The sequence below is a fragment of the Sarcophilus harrisii genome, chromosome 1 (genome assembly GCF_902635505.1).
Source record: "Sarcophilus harrisii chromosome 1, mSarHar1.11, whole genome shotgun sequence".
Classification (NCBI taxonomy): domain Eukaryota; kingdom Metazoa; phylum Chordata; class Mammalia; order Dasyuromorphia; family Dasyuridae; genus Sarcophilus; species Sarcophilus harrisii.
This window is the reverse complement of record NC_045426.1, coordinates 366511028-366536122: the sequence shown is the minus strand read 5'-3', so window position 1 is coordinate 366536122 and position 25095 is coordinate 366511028. Positions and strand designations below refer to the sequence as shown.

The 25095-nt window shown below is 37.4% G+C and overlaps 1 protein-coding gene across 1 annotated transcript in view; it reads right to left on the bottom strand.

The window, feature by feature from the left end:
• LOXHD1 (lipoxygenase homology domains 1) overlaps nt 1–25095 on the bottom strand; it is a 275750-nt gene that overhangs the window by 25382 nt on the left and 225273 nt on the right. Inside the window, exons 34-37 of the mRNA XM_031945992.1 lie at nt 19704–19831; nt 17489–17606; nt 12011–12188; nt 10397–10582 (exon numbers count right to left, since the gene is read on the bottom strand). Coding sequence (XP_031801852.1) covers nt 10397–10582; nt 12011–12188; nt 17489–17606; nt 19704–19831 — 610 coding nt within the window. The remainder of the gene's footprint in view (nt 1–10396; nt 10583–12010; nt 12189–17488; nt 17607–19703; nt 19832–25095) is intronic.

Sequence of the window (25095 nt, the reverse complement as noted above, 5' to 3'; positions counted from 1 at the left end):
TGTTTGGATATGGGATCTAAGAGAGTGAGGAGCTGAGAGTGATATCTATCAAGCCTGGGTGAGTGGGAGGATGATGGTACCTTTAACAGTAACAGAGAAGTTAGGGAAGAAGGGTAGTTTTTTTGGGGGGAGAAATAATGAGTTTAGTTTTAGACATGTTGAGTTTAAGATAGCTATAGGATATCCAGTTGGAGATGTCTAATAGGCACTTGGAGAAGTGAGGCTGAAGGTCCCTAAAGAGTTTAGAACTGGACAAATAGATCCAAGAGTCAGCTGAATAGAGATGATAACTGAATCCATGAAAATTGATGAGATGACCAGATGAAAATTTATAGGAGAAGAGAAGAAAGTCTAGGAGAGAACCTTGGGGGACCCCATGGCTAGCAGGCATGAAAAGCAGCAAAGAAGCAACAAAGGAGACAGAGGAGTGGTTGTAGAAATTGGAGAAAGCAGTGTTAGGAAAATGTAGAGAGGAGAAAATTAAGAAGAGGATGTTCTACCCTGTCTGAGACTGGAAAGGGATAGAGAAGACCTCATGAGAAAAGGACAGTAGGTATGGAAATTAAGAAATCATTAGTAACTTTGGAGAGAACAATTTCAATTGGATGAGGAGGTTAAAAGCCAGATTTCAGAAAAACAAATGTAAAGTTACCAGTGGAAATTACATAAAGAAGACGTTTTGCTTGTGTTTTGTTGCTATACCCAAACACCTTTCTATCTGATTTGCAGCTGACTTTTCTTGTTTATGGTCTTCCTCATTAGAATGTGAGCTTCTTGATCATATAAACTGGTTGCTTTTCTGTTTGTACCTTTAGGCAGAGGGTGGCAAAAGATGGCAAAGGAGAGGTAGTCATCCAGCTGAGTTCTCCCAATATTCCCTTCCAAGCATCTTTAAAATAATGCCTCATATCAAACCTTGGAGTAGGCAGAGACAACAAAAGGTCAGGGGGAAACATTTTTTTGGACCTGAGACAACTTAGAAGATTAACAAGAGAGGTCTGTGCCATGGGTATAGGGACCAGACTGGAGCTCATGCAGCAGCAGCAGTGGGCTTTGGAAGTGGTTGTGACAGCAGCAGCAGCAGCTTTGGGAGCTCTCGGTCCAGAGATGGTAAGGGGAGAAGGTCAGGGAGGGGGAGTCAACTAGTCGGAAAGATATCATAGGGAACCCTTTTCTTTCACTGGATACAGGATCCTGTTGCATTGCCCATACACAGGTTGCAGTTTGGGGGCAAAGAGAACTAATGCTTGTGACCACAGGAAAGCAGTTGCTTGGTCATAATTCCAAGGTGGAGAAGAGTGCTTGTGGTCACTTACAAGGGGTAGGGGACCCTTGCCTCAGTTCCAAAGCAGAGGAATACTAGCACTTGTGGCTAGAGGAGAGCAGGAAATCTGTTAGCAATTCTGGGACCAAAAGAATTTGGAGGGGAGAAACAGACCAGGGCATGGACCAAGAGAGAATAACCATACTCCAAATCACACCCTCTTAGAAGCCCCCAAAATTCACAGATCCAGAACTAGATCTGAAAACAGTAGCACAAGAATCCTGAAGCTTAAGACAGTCTTTCCCTCACCCTTGTCACCAATCTGGAAACAGAGCCCAACTTTATGAATTTAAAAATCAAGAAATAGTTGGGGAAAATGAGCAAACAACAACAATATCAACCTAACTACAAAAGGCTACTATGGTGACAGAGAAGATCAAGACACAAACTCAGAAGTCAACAATGTCAAAACAGCTATAAGCAAGTCTTCAAAGAAAATGGTGAATTGGCCACAAAACCAACAAGAATTTCTGGAAGCACTTAAATATTTGAAGATCTATTTGACCCCTAGCTCTAAGTCTATAATAAGCACTTAATAAATACTTTTTCATTCATCCTTTCATTCTATGGCTGCAAGCTACAGAGCTGACTTTGGGTAAAATGAGATCTATACAGTCTTCCTTTGGAGGTACTGAGAAGATTCCAAGACAAAATATTTCCTCTACAATGGAATTTTCTATTTACTTAGATCACTCTGTCAGAAATTCTATCATCATACATTCATTTGGATTTTTGACTCTCTTAAGATGCAAATGTCCCTCAGAGAATAATTAGTCACTTATACTCTTAGGATGAAATGATTTAATTATATTGCTTTCCTCTTAATAGCTGAGTGCAGCTGTAAGGATGGACTTGGGAATTTCGATGGAATAAGACAAAGAGGTAGAAAAGGAAGAAAACTTTTTGAAGAAGGCATGTCTCAGTGGGGCACTCTAGTGGGTATCCAAGGAAAAACAAAGGACAGCATAAAGGCAAGGAGAGGATGGGAGGCAGGAACAAGAAAGGACCTTTTTTACAAATGTTTGTCATTAGTAATAACAGAGGTTCTTAGAAGGGAGTATGAGATAGCTCAGTTCAATCTATCATCAATCTTGGAACAAAAAAACAAACACACTAGGCTTATATGCTGGATGAATAGGGTTATCTTGAGTAAAAGTTAGATGTCATATATTTCATTAGGCTTTGAAGAGAAATGAAAGAAAAGATGGCCAAGAAAAGACCAGTGATGTTGCTTCTGAAGTTGCAAAGTAGTAAAGGGAAAGAAATCTTGAAGGTGATGCTCTAATGACAGGGGATTTTGGGAAGATGGCAAAGTAAGTCAGAAATTTCCATGCTCTCCACATTTCCTCCACAAACAGAAAATCACATGACATTAAAGTAGACTAATAAAAATAAGGGAGTAAAGCTTTTGACTGAGCACCCTTAGACATAGTGGTCCAGCCTAGTGATATCGTGTGCATTGTTTCTATCTGGCTTTCATCATTAAAAGAAAGGACATGAAATCTTAATATATACGCATGCCACATACACTATTGAATAACCTGCTTCTTTCTGGATTTCACATTACTACTCAGCTAAAAATCTATCAGTCGCTCCTTATTATCTACAGCTAAAATCCATACTCCTTAAAGTGGCAGTTGAGCCTGTTATAATCTGACTTTGATCTTTCCAACTTAATCTCTCATGATTGTCTTATGCAAATCTGTCATTTCATGAAGTCTCATCAATTTGAACATTCTCCTTTCTGAGTTGTCATTTATGTCATGTCTTTATTCTGCTAATATTCTTACCTGTTCTCTCTGCCTAAAAAGCATGGTTCTCAAAATATGTTTTGAGGACTGCTGGGGGCTGGGGAGTATGCTTGAGATTCTTTTAGGAAGTCCTCAAAGTCAAATCTATTTTCATAAAATTATTAAAATAGTATTTACCTATTAAAATATTTCTCCCTTTTCCAACTACCAATCTGTGTGAGGACAGATTTTCTGCATATATTTCAACCAAAACAACATTTCACAAGGTATTGAATATAGAAGTACATAGAAGAATCTAGCTGTCCTTTATTAAGCCAGATATTAATTAAGGTTAACTAATTAAAGGGATTTGCAAAAAAAAAATTAAGACAATGCTAATTTTCTTAACTAAATTTTCTTTGTTTTGGAAAATAGTTATTTTTCATTAAAATGATATATTTACATGTAATGAATTTATTAAAATGAATAGAAAAAACAAGTATATATATATATATTTGTATCTTGTTTATTATTAAATACACACTTTTAAAAATTATCGGTTTTTGTTTCTAAAACAATGCACATCATTGGTTATAATTCATATACACAAAAGCTCTTTGGGATCCTCAATAATTTTAAAGAGAGTAATGGGTCTTGAAACTAAAAAGTATGAGCATTATGGTCATAAAGAGGTCCTACTTATTCTATAAAACCTAGCTAAAATCTTCCCTTGTTTATAAACTAAAAGTTGATCTTAAAATGGAAGAGTTCTGGCTTCTAATCTTAGTTTGGCTGCTAATTAATTATGTGACATTGGGCAAGTCACTTCTTTTTAGATCTTAGTTTCCTCAGCTATATAATGAAAGAGTTAAATTAGATGATTCAATCCAACTCAACAAGAATTTACTCAGTGTTTACTAAGTCACTGAAGGTACAATAAAGCATGTCCTACCCTCAAAAAATTTATAGTCTAATTAGATTCTCTTAGTGTCCTTCTATCTCTAACAAAAATTACAAATTATTCTTAGCGATTAACTCAAGTCTCTATTTCTCTCTTGAAGTCCCAAAACTACTGCCTATGCCTCCCACGTAGTCCTTAATCATATGATATTTTATATCTCTTGTTGAATGAAATGAATGAACAAATGGATGAATGAATGAGAAAGCATTTGTTAAATGCTTCTTCCATGCCAATCACTCTGCTAAGCACTGATAAACAGAAAGAAGCTTACATTCTAGTGGGAGAGGGAACAATTGTATTTGGATGGAAGTGGAGACTTGTAAAGGTAACAAATCAGAGCAGGGTTCAGCATTAGGTAATTGGAAATGCCCAATTGTCCTCAGGGCGTTGTAGCAAACCAGAAAGCAATGCATCTTCTTGAGTGTTAATAATTATATTATTGGCCTGCAACATAATGTCATTCTTGTATTCTTATTTAATTTTCAGCATGTTATTTGTGTTGCAATAATTTCCCATTTGCTCCACACCCCTACTTGCTTGTTTCCACTCTCATTTGTTTACCAATCTTTGCCTTTAGCCCAGAATGAATCTCTTGCTCAGCTAGCTCCTTGGACACTATCTGCTGATTCCTTGACAAGGCTCTCCCTGTCTCTAGGATACTGTTTGCACACCTTGTCTTAGCATCCTCTGCTTTGCTTACTAACAAGATCTCCATCTCAGATACTTTCATTCAGATTATTTGCTTATCCAGCAGCAATTCCATGTTTTACCTAGTGTCTTTTGTCTTACTCTTTTCAAACTCAATTTTAATCCCAGAGGATGCTCAGCCCTTCTTCCTTGCTGACTCTCAATCTGTCCTTGGCATATAAAATGACATCTTGCTTTGGATGAAATTCAGGTGGATCCTTTCTTAAGCTAAGAATCCCCCAAGCCATTCTGTCTAAACTTTTCCTCCAAATATATCTGGGCTGGAAGGGCAGAATGGTATGATGAAAATATCATTCATTCTGAAGTCAGGAGATTTTAATCCACATCAAGATCACAACTCACATCTCTTGTCAAAGCTGTAATTAATATCCAGAGTAAATGAGTCTTTGCCTCATATATGGGAGGGAGCATTTCTCCCTAGATTTTGACATTCCTGAAACAGATTAGATTAGATTGTGAGCTATTTGAGGGCAGAGATTGTCTTTTACCTTTCTTTGTACCTCAGTAGTCTGGTACTCAGCACATAGTAGGCACTTAATATTCATTGACTGAATGACTCTAGCTCTAGCTGTCCCCTTCAAGATTTTGTCACATGAGGCATACCTATCCATTGTCAGTCCCAAACCTCATATGTGCAGGAAAAGAGCTCTCTGGATGAGTGATCAGCCCGTTCCAGTTCAACTGTACCTGTGGCGACAATGTCCTTTGGGTCACTATTCCCTCCTCTATTCTAATGTCCTCTACCTGTTTGGAGGGGTCAATTAAATTTGTCTCCAATGACATTTCAACTAGTTTTAGCTATACTCATTGTATGATCCTAAGTAAGCCACTTAGCTTTCCTAAACTAATGTTCTTTTGTATAAAATGGAGATAATATGGGTTACCTACCACATTAGGTGTTTCTCAGATCTTGTTTCCTTGTCTATAAAAGAAACATGAGAATATTTGTACTATCTTCCTCAGAGTTACTGAAATGAAAACATTTTGAAAGCTTCGAAGCACTCCATAAACTTTTCCCCCATCATCCCATTGTCTAATATTAACAATAAGAGAGAAATTGGGGAATTTAGGAAAGCTAAGTTCTATTTGCAACTCAGTCACTAACTAGCTGGATGACCATAGAAAGCAAATCACTTCTCTTTCTCTGGGTTTCTGTATTTCTTTGTTAAGTGAGGAGGTTGTACCCAAGAACCGCTAGATCTCCTTACAAATCTCATATTTGATGATTCTCTGATGCAAAAACAGAAATGAAAATATGTTTTATGATTAAGTCATGAGCTGTACTCCTTTCTCTGAGATTTTCATCTCAGAAGGGAAAGAGAAGGACAAGATTAATTTGAACAAAACTCAGACTTATAATTTATCCAGCCTTTTGACAAAGACCCAGACAAATAGGGGAGATAGGAAGATAAATACCAGGAATGAGAAGACTGGCAGTTTTGAGTGTAATTTGTTATTGGATGCGATTCCTGAGAGACACTAATTTATATAATTCTTACTATATGTGTCATATAAATGCTATAAATGCACATATACTTTACAATTATCTTATTTGATTCTCACAACAACACTAGGAAGGTTGGTGCTTTTATTATCCTCATTTTACGGAGGAAACAGGCAAACAGAGGTGACGTGATTTGTCCAGGATATATGGAAAACAATGCCAATAAACATGGAAGACCATGGAGCAGAGGTCAGAGACAGATTTACAAAGCTATAGAAAGTGTCAGGTCTCCTTAAGGTCCAAACTCAAAATATGTCTGATATTTTTCATCTTTATCCCCATACAGCCAGTAGTCTAATTCAGGATCTCAGCTTCTTGCCTGGACTTATTGGCGTAGTTCCCTTATATGTTTTCTGTTTCCTGTTCCAAATGAATATGCCTAAAAGAGACATCCAATCATGTTACTCCCCTGCTCAAGCATCTTTAAGGGATCCTTATCACTAAGATAAAATACAAACATCTGAGTCTGGCATTGAACGTCCTTCACAGAGTAGCTGCACTTTACCTTCTCAGAGTTATTTCACATTACTCATTTTCTTGTATTTTTTGTGTCCCAATTTCTTGTCCTTGACATTCAATCTCCTATTTCTGCTTTTGCCCCTAGCTCCTACCCCACTACTTGGAATGTTTTTTTTTTTTTTTCCCCTCCTTGCCATCTCTTAGAATCTTTAACTTCCTTTAAGACTCAGTTCAATCAAGCAATCAATAAACATTTACTAAACATAGATTGCATGTGAGATACCATGCTAGGCACACAAAAAGGAAGATTGAAACAATTCCCACTACAAGAAGCTTATAATCTAATGGGGGAGACTATAAGTACATATATATGTATGTATAGAATAAATATGAAAAAATACAAAAATATCCAAAGCAGTTAAAGACAAGTTATTTTGTCAGGGAGGGTAGAAAAGTTGGAAGATTAGGGAAGACTTCATATAGAAAATGATGTCTAAAAGAAGAGAGGGTATTTATGAGATGGAGTACATTTCAAGTATGTAGCATGGATGGGACAAAGATACAGGATGGGAGATACAGTATGGTATATGAAGAACAGAGAAAAGACCAATTTGGCAGGGGTGCAGGGTATAAAAAGAGGAGACAGAGAAAAAAGAGATAGACACAGAGAAACAAAAACAGAGACAGAGAAAGAAAGAAAGAAAAAGATGAGAAAGAGAAAGTGACAGAGTGGGAGGAAGAGAGGCAAAGAGATAGAGATAGAGAGAGAGACAGAGAGACAGAGACAGAAAGATATACACAGAGAAAAAAATGGAGGGAAAAGAGAAGAGGGCCTAGAGCAGAACCTTGAAGAACATTCACAGGTTGGGGGTGTGATTCCCAGCAAAAGGAATGGAGAAGAAATGGTCAGATAGAAGGTGAAACAAGGCAGTAATATCATGAGATCCTCAGAGAGGGGAATATATCCCAAAGGAGAGGGTAGTCAGCATTAGCAATTACTCCAAGTAGGAGCACTGAGAAAAGACTATCAGATTTTACAATTAGACAATGATCAGTTACTTTAAAGAGTTTCCTTCTAGCAAACTTTACGAAGGTTTTCTGAAATATTCTATTTGTCGGTCTTTCCCTCTTCAAAGTATGTTCTTATTTCCCCAAGTAGAATGTAAACATTGTGAAGACTAGGACCAAATTATTTTTCTTTTCTTTTTTCTTTTTTTAATATCCACAGGTCCTAGCACATTGTCTTACATATTAAAGGCATTAATGAATACTTTCTTTATCCCTCTAGATTTTGCATGCTATCTTGAATCTGTTAATCTTTTCTGACTTGGAGTTAAGCTGAGTAATGGAGAACTAGCTTTGCCACAATTCTCTCTCTGTTTTTCCCCTTTCTTCTTTCTTCTTCTCATTTTCTCTTTCCCTCTTCTCATAGCATTCTTCTTCTGAACCTTTCCTCTCTTTCCTCTCCTCTTCCTCTCTATTCTGCTCTCTCCCTGCTCTCCCTTGTTGGACATCCATGTGGTTGAGTGTTGATATATGCCCCATCAGGCTTAAGAGTGGGAATCCATTGTAATCCTCTTTACAGAAACTATTGTGGGATTTATATGCTTAAGATTATAGCAAAAGATTATCTTTTATTATTTGGGAGTCATTTTTGTTAAATTGGTATGTTGTTATTAAATATGCATTGCTGTATACATACTATATATGCTGATGATTTGTAGTGATGTTAATGAGGGTCAGGGTTTGTAGATTAATATTCCAGGCAGAGTGACCTAGTTGCTACTTTGTCCTGCCTAAGACATCCCATCTCCTTCCTTTGTGCTTCTGAGAGCACAAGCTGTCTCCCAGACTAGAAGACTTCCCTCTTCACCTGTGCCTCTTAGAAGCTCTTTCAAGGTTGTGTTTAAATGATCCCTCTTCCATAAGGCCTTTGATCTTCTTTCTCCATATTCTTTTGGTTTTTCATGGCAAAGATTTCTCTCTCTCTCTGTCTCTTTCTCTCTCTCTCTGGCTGAGGCAATTGGGATTAAGTGACTTGTCCAGGTTTACACAGCTAGGAAGTGTTAAGTATCTGAGACCAGATTTGAACTCAGCTTCTCCTGAATTCAGGGCTAGTGCGCTATCCACTGTGTCACTTAGCTGCCTTAAGATTTGTATTTTCTTATCTGTGCACACCTCCTAGTAGATTATAAGCTCTTTGAAGTCAAGCATCATTTCTGTTTTTGTGTCTCTAGTGCTTAGAAAAAGATTAAAAGATATGATCTATGCCCAAAGGTCTATAAATTCATGCATATCCTTTGATATCACTACAAAGCATAAATATATAGTGGGTATTTAATAAATAATATAATAAACAAATAAAAAATGAAATGTTGGCTGACTAAATGCTATCAGGAAAGCAGAGGTCATATCTAAACACCAAGGAGCAAGACTAGATCAAGTCAGTAGACCAAGATTAGGAACAGAAATTCAAGTCCAAAAATCAAATTTAGATCAAAGGACTGAGGTCGGGAACACAGAAATTGTAAGAATAGAACAGGACACTAAAGTATTCAAGTAGCAAGGCAGGCAAAGAAAGAAGCAACTAAGGACAGTGAGGAGGAAAGAAGCAGCATTGGATAACCCTAAAATAGTAGGCATTTGATTAATACTTTGGCTGAAGACTAAAGCTTTGTATTTTCTACACTTACATTATTTATGAGGAAGAAAGTTTGTGTCTTTTCTATGTTTGAAGTTGTATAAAATACAATAAAGGGAAGTAAGAAAAATCACCAAAAAAGTCTGATTCTGTCTCTTCACTGTGGAAACTATGGATTTTCATAGATTATTATACCAATGGAATGCAAGCCCTGTCAATTCATACATAAGTTGGGAAGGTTGCAAGTACAAGCCCACTGATAGACTGATTGTATCTGTCATCCTGGAAACAGCCTAATTAAGTTTGGAAAGTTTTATCATCTCTAGACTTAGGGGTATTGAATTCCTTTGTCCACAAAACAAAACAAAGCAAAACAAAAAGTTGTCTGCCAAGTGAGACACGGAGGGCTTACTATCCGTTTCAGTGGAGAGACTGCTCACCCTGATTAAATCACTGAGTTTTTGAATTATTTAAGTACGCAGATCTATCACTGTGCCTCTGCTTCCTATTTCCTAAAAGGAAGTAACCAGGTCTTCTAATCATTTGAACCTGACCTTTAGATTATTAGCCTAATACCATAAAGGAAAGAAATGAGTGGGTGATTTTGGAGTAAGATTTTTAAAGTTCTATTCTAATTATATGATGAAGACTGGAAATGAGTCCTTATGATTAACCTTTCCTAGGGAAAGCCATAAAAGGAATCTGCTGCATCTTAGGGACTTCAGACTGGCATGAGACACAGTCTGAAGAAATAGGTTTGCTATGACCCCCTCCATATTTCTAATTCTTTCCTTTTGATCTTGGGGAATAATCACTCCCAGAGGACATCAAGAATTCTGGTTATGATATGTATGAATTGGCACCCAGACAGTCTTTCAGTTTATCTCCAGCTTTTAAGTTTACCTGACTTTATTCAGCCAGTCAGTTCTACTGCCAATCCACAACATAGCTATGCTGGTGGCCACTGCCATAGATGCTTAACCATGGACCCATGTCCACCTCATGGAGCAGAGCACTAAGTTATCCTGGGATGGCCTCCCCTATATCCCTGGGTCTGGTCAGGAATTACCTTTGTTGTCATGCCAGACCCTCAGCTTGCAAAGATGACCAAGGCTCAGCATGTCTGTGAAGGTGAATGTGTCTGTCCCATTGCGCTCAAACTTGTTAAAATTTTTGGATCGCTTCAGGGGCAGGGTACCACTGTCTCCATTCTCTCCAAAGATGATGATGAACACATTGGCATCAGTGCCGGCTCCTGAAGGGACATGGCAAAGAGCTCACATAAATGACTTTGAAATTAGATCTCTGATATGAAAACTTCCCAATCCTGGAGTTATATCTAAACTGGCTTGCAGCCCAACTGGTCATGGCTAAGAGTTTATAAGGTCCAAATCAAATGACTGAATCCCAAATGATCACTTTAGTTTATTATACCCCCTGGTCTCAGACCCTAAGCAATCTCCATGCAATTACTAATGGTTCCAAACAGGAAAGGAGTGTGGAGGATTCAATGGAAATCTATGATCAATTCTTAAATAACTGCCCAAAGTGCAATTCATCCCCTGGTGGATTTTATGTACAGACTAGATTGATAGCTGTCTACATCATGTGAGTATCAAAAATCAAGAAAGCATCTATCAGGAAGATAGCTAAATACTTCTGATGTCTAAAATTCCACTATCAGATCTTCAGTCCACTGACTATAATAAAAGTAGCACTTTTCCTCCCCTTAAAATGGATTGCTTAGCTGTTCCCTGGTCAATGGTAGTAGTTAAATTATTGATCCACAGTGATTAGACTTGCTACATCATGGCCAAATTTGTCATGGTTAGACCACTGCTAGACATGGTTAACCCTACAAATAGGTACAATTAGAAACTATGCAGTAGTGGGATTTGGGGGTTTAGGAAGGCTTTTCTCTCCCAAATAGCTTTCCCGCTTACCTGTCACAGAATTCCAACCTTAGAATTTCTGGGTTAAGGCATTAACTACTATTAAAATACAACTATCTTGAGAAGATGGTACAACATATTAAGTCCTTATTGAATTTTTTGACCTGGGGCTTTTGAATGGGAAGGTTAATGTGTCTGGTTTGTATAGAAGAGAAAACAATGAGGTGGGTTTTGAGTACCATCACCCTTCAGAAAAGGCAGGTCTAGATTGGGGTCCTAGGCATCGAGGGGGCACCATGGGGACATGAAGGTAGACTGTACCAGACAGCTTAAGAGAGGCAATGAAGATAAATGAGATAAATGAAAATGAACAACAACAGGAAAACTAGGTTATTGTTGTTGATGAGATATGGGGACCGAGGGTTTTATTCATTTAGTTATTTTGTGGGGTTTGGGACCTTAAGCATAATGGAAAGAGCCTGGGGTTTGGAGTCAGCATAATAAGGCCCCAGCCCGAAGTCTATTATTCTATCATGGGTAAATAATATCATACCTCTGAACCTTAGTTCCTCAGTCTATAAAAGGAAGAGGTTGGGCAAAAAGAATATAACATCCATTCTAGATCAAAAATTCTATGATTCTAAATAAGGAAACTTCTTAAAAGTCATTCCCCATCACATGATCTGAGGAGGAGCTAGAAAACTAAGACATTATTCTCCATTTGAAAAGTACAAGGGACAGGGATTTAGCAGAGTATAAAGAAGTCTTTCCCCCAAAGGACCAACACTCACCAAAAATGTTGCTGGTCTTGACCGTAACTGTGTAGGATGTCCACTCCATCATCTCTTCCTCATCAATCACTGCACACATCTCACAGACTAAGGTCTTCTTTTCACCCTTCCTCTCAGATAACCACTCACCATAGTAGAACATTGTCAGGTCTCCATTATCCATGTTCTTCAGGAGAACCTGAGGAAAAGAAATGGCCAGGGATGGGCCCTTCATAACTCCCAGCCATGAACCTAAATTCCTTTAGCAAAAACCAATTAAATTTCCAAGGAATGTGAGGCAGGGCTGGCCCCCAAGTCAATCCGAGGTCTCCATCCCTGCTCTCAACCATAAAAAACTTCTCTCACTGTCCTGTCACATGGTCAAAAGTTTCTACATTTACTTACTCATTAAAGAGAGTTAAGGTGCTAATTGGGAAAGGTATATATGAACACTTCAGAGATGTGAATTTTCTCTAAGAGACAAGGATGCACCCTTTAAGCTCTGCCAGCTATCCCAAAGAAAGGTGGGAAACAAATTGAAATGGAAAGTGACTCTAAATGGTTTTATGAATCCTTTTCAAACCCCTGAATGAGTGAGGACCAACGGAAAAGTGCCATGGGTTTGGAGCAGTGATTTCCTATACATACAGCAGCTTAGGAATGGGGATGAATAACTATAACCTTCACCCTTGAGTCCCACTTGAACATGAGGGAGTCACAGAGATTACACAAATCTCCAAAGTCTTCTCAGTGGACTATAGTGTGAGTCATTTATTGGGCAAGTAAAAGAGTTTATAAGGAGACCTAGTCTCATTAATGGGGAAACATTAAATTACTAGTTTCTACTTGGGAAATGGAAATCAAGCCAGATAAAGATCTTCAAATCATAGGCTGTGAGTGGAGGCAATCTTTGATACAAAAGTTATCCACTCTTTCAACAAGCAACTACTAAACATCAAGTATGTGTTAAATTCTAAGGATACAAAGAGATAAGACACAGGCTCTGCTCTCAAGGAGTTTATACTACCTGGCATATAGTAGCTACTTAGTATATGTTTGTTGATCAAATAATTGTTGAAATAATTGGTGAAACAAATAAAACTGTGATATAAGAGACAGTGAGAAGGAGCAAAGGAGAGTATGTTATAAAAGATTCAGAGAATTCTTTGGAGGGGGAAGCCACAGAGGAGACTCTGATCTATAAGAGAACCCTGAGATCCTGGTTGTAGGGGAAATCAAGATGAAGAAGAGGGGAAAATAAATGATAATGGAGAGACACTGATGACAAACTTATCAGTTTTGCTCAGGACCAGATCTGCCTTAGCCATGGAGGATAGAATCTTTCCTGGCATTTCTGATGATCAAAATGAACATTCTATTCTTTAAACAAGGATTGACTTACTGTTTACTATATTCACAATATTTTGGAGACTGAAAAAAAAGAATAAAACATATTTCCTGACCTCAAGGAGCCTAGATGGTTTTAGAATAAACTTTAACTAAAAATAATAATACTTATAGTTCAGGCTTGATATGAGTGAGGCATGTCTCCTGAGAAGGCAGGAGTGAGAAGAGAATACATCCCTGTTGGTATCTGGTCATTATATCACTGCCTCAAGGGACCAGACACTGGCCCCTCCACATTTATCCCTATCTACAACTTTAGGTGAATGGAAGCTTCTGATGGGTTGAAGTTGTTCAGTTTTTGTCTTTGTGTCTCTAGCACCTAGCAGAAAACCTTGAACATTTAGTAAATGTTTGTTGAATTGAATAGAGCTGGTACATGCTGGATCATGCTATCTCTTGCCTCTGCGATATTTAACCTCTAAGTCTCAGTTTCCTCGACTGTAAAATGGATTGGATTTTGAATCTATAATGCAATGATTGATTAGAGTATAGATTTTTGAAAGACTAAGGAAATATTGTTATTTACCTTTTACTTTATCACCATATATTTTAATCACCACTCATATTCTAGGCTGTCTGAGGAGAACTGTGACTTCTCATCCATTCAAACAACATTTGTTTTGAATAAATAGGGTTTGAAACTTAGTACATGATTGGCAATAAGTTGATGGAATCTTAGGATTATGAATTAATGTGATGATTGTTCTTGCCCCTGAGCTCCTCTTTCTAATTCTAATATAAGCCATTCATCTACTCATCTGGGACTGACAGTGATTCAACAGGAGCATATTCAATCTGCCCCCTTAACCTTCAAAAGTTCACGTCTTGCTGCCCTACAAATACACACACATGTGTATGCATGGACACATGCATGCATACACTTTCATGTGCAAACTTTCCATTGGCCCAGCTATGTCTCTAACATATGACATTTACCCAATACTTCAATTTTCTCATCATGTTAGCCCTATGAGATTTATCTCATATTCATTATCTCATATTCCTACCATTTCAGGGGAATTCTGAGATCACCAAGACCACTTATTTGCCAAATACCTTGACTCATTCCCAGCCTAATATGAATCAAAGAGAGGAATGGGTGATGTCATGGGACCCCAACTCCAGGGATGTCATGCCATTGAGAAAGGCCCTTTGTTAACAATCAGACAGCAAGCAAGTCAGGTTCTCCTAAAGGAACCTGGCAACACACTGTCAAATCCAAAGGATCTTCACTGAGTGGCTCACTCTCCACCCCCAAGCCCTGCTGGCCTCCCACTTCTAACACTGATGCTTTTCTAATCAGACTACTGAAAGATAAGCAATGGTGTTGCTTGGATTTCTCACTTTGTTGTTGACTCACTTAAAAGAGTTTAAGCTGTGGCTACTTAAAGACTAAATCAACTGGACAGTGGAGAGTAGGGGGAAATGAACCCAACTATTAGACACTAAGGAGACTAAATGGTAGAGATAGAAGAGCAATGGACAGGATGTTCATAAAATCCAAGTGTTCATTCTGACTTTGCCACTAGCCAGCTGTGAGACACTGGGCAAGCCACTGCTTGACTCTGGACCTCAGCTTCTTGAGGATGAGGAAAACAAGGATTTTAACATTTGTCCTATATGCTTCCTGTTATGAGAATTAAATGAAAAAATGATTGAGCAAGTGCTTTAGTAAAACAGTGAGCAGTGTACAAATGTCAGGGATTATTAGAAAAAACTAGCTTGTTCACTGGATTTTTCATTTTCCAAATGATATTTTTGATAGTGTGTGTTAAGACTATCTCCCTGAGGGTCAGTTCCTGGAAAAAGTAAAATTTGTCTTCTTGGCTCCAGTCTACCTTTATAGATACTTCTACTATTATTTGAATTCTCTCCCACACTCATTTCACAAACCAACCTTAGGAGTCTCCTTAAGTCTGAAAATGGACATAGTAATAAAACATTTTCCCTCACCTACCTGCTACCCCAAAATTTTACTACTCTTTTATATCAAAGCAATAACCCCTCCTAAAACATAAATACTGTTCAGGAATGACAATCTATTCTTATAAAGCATTAACATCTTAATATGAAATATATCAGATATCCCAAGACTGCACTAGGACTTTTGGGATATTATTTTTGTGTATATGGAAAATATATTTTGATCTTTGTATATTATATTATATATATCTTCTTAATATGAATTAGATACACATATATATGTAAATCAACTTGGTATCTTAGTATAAATTGTATGTATGTTTATAATATAAGCTCCTTTAGGTGGAAACTATTTCAGGCTTGTCTTTGTATTTCTAGAACCTAGCATAGTGCCTATCATATCAAATACTTGGTGACAGATTGATTAATACACACACACACACACACACACACACACACATACACATACACATCATACATAAGCTATCTAACAGTAACCAAAGGATAGAGAACTAATGTGGGCAACAGAAGGACCAGGATAAATAGCATCTCTCCCCCATTCTAGCTGGGTGACCCATATATCACACACACACACACACGCGCGCACACGCTTGTGTATCCTATATACACATATATATCCTTCAAGAATCTGATAGCTTTTTGGTATGGGCAGTCTTTACAGCAAAGCTTATCTCAACCCTATAACCTTGCAGAACATCTTTGAAAACTGCCAAGGCTACAAATCCTCTTATCCTGTGTCCAGCTCTGTGGTATATTTCCTAAATTTTGTTAGATTGGTATTTGAATCACCAGTGATACAGAGTCTATTACCAGGTCCATACATGAAACTTTTCAATTTGATAGGACCTACAAGGACCTGTGTTCTACTGAGATCCTTTTGGACTCCATCACTTCCTGGTCACAATATGGCACCAGAAGAGAATCTCAGTGCAAGGGGAAAAGGTATTTGTGTGCATATCTATAAATATAAATTATAAAATATGATATGTTATGAGGTGTCAAAAAGACATGGTATATTAGTTCATATAGTTCATGTATGATATCGTATGTATGCTATTACATGATACTATATGATATAGTATAGTGTTATAAGATATGTTGTGATCTATGATATAATGACATAAGATAGTATGATATGATAGAATAATAATATCTAGCATTTATATGGGATGTACTATGTGCTGGGCACTGTGCTAAGCACTTTATATATTGTTTCATTTGATTCTTACAAAAACCATGGGAGGTAGATGCTATTTATAAATGAGGAAATTGAAGCAAACAGGGTTTGAGTGTAACCCTTTGCCAGTGTCAGACAACTTATAAAGATCTAAGGTATTTCTGACTCCAGGACTGACTGGTGGTCTACCTACTATACCACCTACTTCTTGATATGGATATCAATATAATGTAATATAATATAATATGCTGTTGTTGAGTCGTTGCAATTTTGTCCAAGTCCTTGTGAACCCATCTGGAGTTTTCTTGGCAGAAATACTAAAGTGGATTACCATTTTCTTTTTCAGTTCATTTTACAGATGAGGAACTGAGGCAAACAGGGGTTATTGCCCAGGGTCATACAGCTAGGAAGTGTCTGAGGACAGATTTAAACTCAGGGAGATTATTCTTCCTGATTCTAAACCCAGTTTCTATCCATTGTTACCTAGCTGTCCTATAATATAACACAACATAACATAATATAATGTAATACACTATCTTTACACACATACATTCTTACTTTATTGGTATGAATATTCCCTTTGCTGATAAAGACTGTAGCTCCTTCTTGTCTGGGTGGATAGCTTATTTCACAATTTATGTTACTGGAAAAAATGTATCACTTGGTGAACAATCTCTTGGTGATGATATATATATGTGTATATATTCTTTTTTCCCTTATCTTGAGAACACTGTGGAAAGCAATATTCCAAGAAGCATAATAGATAATATAGCTGTTGGCGAGGGATGGAAAGAGAAAGTACAATTTTGAGAGCAGGGTCAGGTCAGTCAGGATAGGGTTTCAGTGTCGGGGCAATACAGAATTATATGAGGAGATGCTACTGCTGAGGAGGAGCCCAATGAGAGGGAGTGAGCAAGGAGAGGGAGCAGAAAGGGATGAGATGGAGAGGTGGAGTCCTGCTCATCTCTTACCTTGTCCAGGAACCACTCTGGTCGGTTGCCCAGCCCATCCAGTCGCATCCGCATCTTTGTGAATGGAGCAATATCATCAATCTCCATAATGAAAGTGTCGTTCTGTCCTCGCTCAAATCTGTGAAAATGGGGGCAATAATAACCAGACAGTATTTCTAGGGTACTTCCTAATTACAGAGGGATTTTTATACATTAGCACATTTGATCGTCACAAAAACTCTGGCCATGTGTATATTCTTATCCCCATTTTTGAGATGAGGAAATTGAGGTTCCTAGACTGGATTGTGGTTATAGCATCTCACAAAGACTGTAGCAAATAGTAATAGGAATGTTTTAATCTATCTGTGGATAGAATAACTTTACCAATGAAGTCACAGATCTTTTTGAGGTATTATTATCTAACTTCTTATGTATTTGTATTTTCTTTACCCTAACTCATTTTCTTTTTATGAGGCAAGAAACCACAAGGAACAGTTCAGTATAGTGGAGCCAAGCGCTGCTCAGCTGCTCATTAATCCCTCATCTAGTTTCCTTTCATATGGCTTAAGGTGGATATTGTCCCCCTTAATAGTTTCCATAAATGAATTCGCCACTCAGAAAAAACACGGTCATACAGTCCTGGAGATTTTTAGTCTTTATTTTCCTTCAATTATTCACACTTTTCATTTAGCCATTTTTTTCATTAAGACAGCATCATATACACAGACACATCCTGTAAAGAAGAGAGGAGGGGAATCTATTTTTAAAAAGAGAAGAAACGGTTTAAATTTTACCCTAACCCATCATTATTACTTGGTAAAACTCATTTAAGTCCCAGTTCACTTTGCCCCTTCACAGAACAGAATGCTCCCTTGTCTGTGTGGGTGATTCTTCACCATCCTGTTCCATTTCTTTTGTACATTAGTCACATCCTTCTTTTGTGACTGCAGGAGGTTTAACTCCACCCCTCAATTCCAACCACTCAGCTTTTTCTTGGGCTCTGAGAATGCAGTGACGGGGTTAGAGCTAAGTGCTTCTGCCAACTTTGGGAGGGGAGGCTCTATTCAGTGCACCTGAAGGATTGATTCAGTAACCCACAGAGAAGAACCTAAGCTTGCAAATATTCTTCCTAAGAAGAACTTTGGGGCAGTGATATAGCAGAACTGAATTGCCCAAAGGGTTTGTATTCAATGGCCCCAAGTTTCTATTTGTTCCTTTGTTCATTTCCACAACCTTCTCAGCTGCTACTCTCTTTTTGTTTTTGTTCCCTTCCCATCCTCCCACTCTCAGGAAAGGGCTTGAAATGCTGAGCCAGGGACTGGCTAATCCCAGAGCAAGTTTCCCTTGGTAGTAGACATTTATTTTAGTGAAGATCAAAGACTTAAGATAGAGATGAAGACAGAAGAGTGGAACTTCCAACTTTGGCCAAGAAGGTTGACAGGTGCCAAAATTTCCTGGGTATCATTTAAGACAGTGACTAACTCCACTTATGGCCCAGGCTGGCTCTAAGTACACCGGTGCATCTAAAGTGGAACAGATGGTATGGCTACATTGCAATACAATGGAATAGAGTGAAAAGAGGTCAGATTCGCCCCCCACCCCATCCCAGATGCCCACTGTGTTCCAAGCTGGTAGTTTCTTCTACCCTGTACTCAAAAGAGATTATAGTCTATATACAAATATGAAAAACTAAGGGCAGTACTGGGCAATATAGGATTAGAATCAAATGAATGGTATTATCAGTACCATAGCTTTTCAGAAGTAGGAGAAGTCAAGGGCTGGGTGGGCTGGAATAGCTTCATGAAGGAGATGAAACATTAAGTTGCTCTTTGAAAAGAAGATAGAATATGGATAAGTGGAGGTACCTTTTCCTGACACATCCCACCCAAACTCCCAGTCTCCTGACATGCACATGTTATTTTACTTAATTGAATATAAGAACCTTGAGGGGGGAGATTGTTCCATTTTAATCTTTATGTCCCCAGTACTTATTGTGTTACCTGACACATGGTGAACACTTACTTAGTGCTTGGTGACTTGAGTGATCGATTGATGGACATTCCAAACAAGGTTGATAGCATGAAGAAAGATGTAGAATGAAAACTGGACAAGGTATTTGGGGAGGAATAAGAGAGTGATTGGAGTCAAGGATGTGTGAAAAGGAGCAGTAGGTGATATCCTCACAGATGGGATGGGGCCAGTTTGTAGAACACTAGAGGTTAGTTCCTCTGCATACCGAGCTTTCTTTTTGTCTAACTGCACTTCTTCTGTGCTCCCATTGACACCATAAAGTGTCATAAAAATGTTGGAATCAGTGCCACCTCCAACGATGTCACCTGTCCACACGGTCATTTCATACATGATCTGCCAAAAAATCAAAGGTTGGTTTAAGATTCTTTCATAGGATCACACACATAGTTTGAGAGGTATAAGAGACCTCAAGAGCCATCTAGTTTTACCCAAACCCCAAAGCAATACCCATTGTAATACATCCAACTTAAGCTTGAAGGTCTCCATGGAGAGGGAATTCATTATCTCCAACATAACCCACTTCATTTTGGCTCTAATTTTTAAGAAGATTTTTATGATATCACCAAGATTTTTCTCTTTGCAACTTCCTCCTACTCTCTCCACTACTCAAAAGAATGCCAGGCCATATTCTCCTTCCTAAGTGCTTTTCATTAATATGTATCTTGTTTCACCAATTCAATTTTGAGCTTCTGGAGGGCAGGAACCAAGTCTCTTCCTCTGGTTAGCACAGTGCACAATTCCCATTGTACCTTGCTTTTTGTAATGAAAAAACAATGTAATCAAATTTTTATAAATTAATTCCATTTTCAATCCAGAGAGCTTGCTATCCATTCATTTATTCCACAAATAATCAATAGATGTTTAGTTAACATGTATACTGTGTGAAGTGTGGATTATTTAGTTTTTTTATTTGTATTTTCATGGTTTAGAAGAGTCCCTAAAACATAGTAGGCATTCAGTAATATATGTTAAATTGAATTCAACTATCAGTGTATTTTTTTTAAATAAAATGAAGTATTCTCCTGGACTGTCTCCAAGATCCTGGTAATTTTATTCTCTATGATAGCCTTAGTTGAGGATATCCTGGTCACAAAAGTGTCCATTGTAAAGTATTACTGTGACCATTATTACAAAATAAAATTTTTCTATGTGAGTCATGCTCATTTAAAGGTTTGCAAAGCAGTTTACAAATGTTATTTCATTTTATCCTCATAATAACCCTTGAAGATAAGTACTTATTATTACTCTCACTTAACAAATGAGGAAAATGAGACTGAGAAAGAGAGATTATTAAGGCACTTGCCCTGGCCATAAGACAAGATATAAAGTGAGGTCTTCCTGATGCTGGGCACAGCGCTCTATTTATTGTGTCACTTAGGTGCCTAAGACACAAATGCTTCTCTTGTAGCAGCTATCTACCAATCACCAGATAACTCTTCTTTTCTCAAGAAGATCAGTACCTAAAGGCTCATGTCTTTCCATGTTAGCTTCTGATTTCTTTTGCCTATATATATATTCCCATTTCCCCCATCCTGAAAAAAATTCTTCATTTGATGCTAGCATTTCCTCTAGTATCTCATATCTCTCTTCCACATCTCTGCCAAATTGGAAAAAAAGTTATCTATATTTATTGCTTCCATTTCCTTTACTCTTACTTTTCTCAATCTTTGGGAACCTGGTATTCAATTTCACTACTCTCTCCCAAGTTATCAGTGATTTCTTACCAAATACAAGAGTTCTCATCCTTGACTTCTTTGTTGTATTAAATAATGTGTCCTGTACCCCCATCGTACATACTTAATCCTCTCTGAGTTTTTGTAAAACTGCTCTCCCTTAACTCCCCTTTGCTAGATCACTCTCTGTAGTCCTATGTCTTAGAAACCCCTGGATTTCTTCCAAATGCAAATCAAATTCTGCCTTCTCCATAAGATCTCTCCTGTTCTACCCAGTTGCTAGGGTTCTCCCTTCAGAATGCTTTCATATAGTTTGCATTTACTTGTGTGTGCACATATAGGGTTTTTTTTTCATTAAAATATAAGCTCTCAGGTAGAGTTAAGATGGCAGAGTAGAAGCAGCAACCCAACTGAACTTTCCTAACATTTTCCTCCAAACAACTTCAAAAAAAAATTTCAAATCAAATTTTGGAGCAGCAGAGCCAAATTAAAGTCAAGATGAGACATTTTCTAGCCTATGACAGTTTAGGAGAACTTCAGTTCTGTGGAACTGAACCAAGCACCTAAAATGGCAGCAATAGTAGTGGGTCTTGGAGATACACAGGACAGTGGCAGCAATAACAGTTTTCAGTAGCTCTCAGAGTAGAAACCATGGGGGTGGGGGTGGGGGTGGAGGTGGGGTCAGTCAACTTGTAGAAAGAGATTATAAGAGATTACAATTTAATAAATATTACTGAATGTCTACTATGTATTAGGGACTCATCTAGGTCATGAAGATACAAATTCACTGGGACTTGGTACAGAATTGAGTGCTTTTGAAAACTCTATTCCCCATACACAGTTCTGGGTTGCAGTTTCAGGACAGAGAAGAGCACTTTTAGTCATTTACAAGGGAACAGGGGTTCTGGTTGCATTCCCAAGGCAGAGAGGATCATTAGTACTTATAACTACAGGAGAACAGGTGATCTAGTCAAAGTTTCAGGGCCAAGAGGAGCACTAGTACTTGCAGGTACAGAGAAGCAGAGGCTCTTCCTGGGTAAAGAACAGAACACAGATGAGAACAGTAACCATACCTCTCCCTGGATCACCTTGGAAGCACCAAAAACTTACAGACCCTCAGAAGTAGCTGTGAAAACAGTAGCATAAGAATATCTAAAGTTTAGAAGGCCTACCCCTCAACACCCCCCTACCCCCATCCTATGAACAGAGTTCAACTTTAACATAAAGTTGAAAGTTAAGAAATCGTCTAGAGGAAACAACAAAAAAGGAAATTAAGTACAAAAAGCTACCTTGGTGGCAAGGAAGACTAAGAAACTAAAGAAGACAATAACATTAAAACAGCTATAACCAAAGTCTCAAAGAAAATGACAATTAGACCTAAGCCTAACAAATATTCCTGGAAGAGTTAAAGAAAGAAATGAATGATACAGGAAAAAAATTGGAAAAGAAAAGAGTGATGCAAGAAAATGATGAAAAGACAATTAATAGTTTGGTAAAAAGAGGCATAAAAAGTACTGAAGAAGGGGCAGCTAGGTGACACAGTGGATAGAGCACCAGCCCTGAAGTCAGGAGGACCTGAGTTCAAATTTGGTCTCAGACACTTAACACTTCCTAGCTGTGTGACCCTGGGCAAGTCACTTAACCCCAACTGCCTTAGTCAAAAACAAATACTAAAGAAAACATCACTTTAAAAAGCTGAATTGGCCTAATGGTAAAAATAAGTACAAAAATTAACTGAAAAAAGAATTCTTTAACAAGCAGAACAAGCCAAATAGAAAATGAGTAAGAAACTGAAGAAAATATCTTTTTAAAAAGCAGAATTGACCAAATTGGGTGAGGGTGGGGTGGGAGGAAAGAAGTACAAAAACTCACTGAAGAAAATAATAAAAATTAGAATTGGGTAAAATGGAAACTAATGATTCCATGTGACATCAAGAATCAATGAAACAAAGTCAAAAGAACGTAGCAATATGAACTATCTCTTCAAAAATACAAATTACCTGAGAAGTATATTGAAAAGAGAGAATTTAAGTATTATTGGATTACCTGACAGTCATGTTTTTTAAAAAAGAGCTTAGATATCATATTTTAAGAAAGTATTGAGGAAAACTATCCTGAGATCTTAGATCCTGAGGTAAAATAGAAATTGAAAGAATGCACCAATCAACTTTTGAAAAAGACCTGAAAAGAAAAACTCCCAAGGATATCATAGCCAAATTCTAGAACTTCTAGGTCAAGTAGAAAATATTACAGGTAGCCAGCAAAAAAAAATTCAAATGTTGTAAAGCCACTTCAGGATCACACAATATTTAGCAGCTTCCACATTTAAAAAGTTGAGAGCTTACTATATGATATTCTAGAAAGCAAAGAAAATCATTTAGGGAGGAAAATGGATATTTATTGAAATGTAGGATTTTCAAACATTATTGCTGAAAACACCAAAGCCAAATAGAATATTCGATATTCAAACACAAGAGATTCAAAAGAAGTATATCAAAGGCAAGCATAAAAGAAAAATCATATGGAGCTCAATAAAGTTAAACTGTTTACATTTCTATGTGAAAGATGAAAAATATGACTTCTAAGAAGACTCATCTTTAGGGCAGTTAGAAAGTATCAACATAGACAGAAGCTTTGGATGTTAGTCAATAATGTTGGAATGATCTTTTAAAAAAGTGAAAGGATGAGAAAGAAGGATGTATTGAAACAAGAGGGAAAGGATAGGTGAAATGGAAAAATATCAAACATAAAAGAGGTGCACAAGAAGAATTTTTATAGGGCATAGGGAAATGAAGAGGTGGTGGCTAATGCTTGAACCTTACTCACTTTGGAAATGGCTCAAAGAGATGAGAATACACACACACACACACACACACACACACACACACACACACAGTTGGGTCTATCTTACCCAAAAGGGAAATTGGAGGGGAAGGGATAAGAGAAATGGGTAAGAGAATGAGAGAAGGGAGGGTGGATAGAGAAGATAGTAGTCAGAAACAATATGGACTTCTGAAAAGGGATATGATTAAAAAGAGGATAAACCAAAGAAAACAAAATGGAGGGGAATACAAAATAATCATAACTGTGAATGTGAATGTGATGAGCTCAACTTATAAAATAGGAGAAGACAGCAGAAAGGATTAGGAAAAGGAATCCAATAATATATTGTTTGCAAGAGACATACTTGAAAAAAAGAAAGACATACACGTACAATTGAGGTGAAAAAGGCAAGTGTAGTAATCACAATCTCAGACAAGGCGAAAGAAAAATTAAACTTAATTAAAAGAGATAATCAGGGAAACTATATTTTGCTAAAAGATAATTAAGTAGCAGCAAAAAAAAATTATTTTTAAGTTTCTGTGATAAAGGCCTAATTTCTCAAATACATAGACAGCTGAGTCAAACTTATGAAATTAAGAACCATTCCCCAATTGATACATGGTCAAAGGATATAAACAGGCAGTTTACAGAAGAAATCAAAGCTATCTTAGTCACATGAAAAATATTTTAAATTTGTAGTGATTAAAGAAATGTAATTTAAAACAACTCTGAAGTACCTATCACCTCACACCTATCAGAATATAACAAATAGAGGGATTGTGGAAAAATAACTAAACTAATATTTTGTTGGTGTAGTTGTGAACTGGTCCAATCATTCTGGAGAACAACTTGGAACTATGGCCAAAAGGCCATAAGAAATCAAAGAAAAAGAAGGACCTATATGTACAAGAATATTTATAGCAGCTCCTTTTGTGGTAGCAAATAATTGGAAATTGAGGGAATGCTCATCAGTTGGGGAATGTTTGAACAAGTTGTGAAATGTGATTATAATGGAATACTATTGTATTCTAAAAAATGACAAGGAGGGTGGTTTCAGAAAAATCTGGGAAAGACCTATATGAATAAGATCTATAAGTGAAG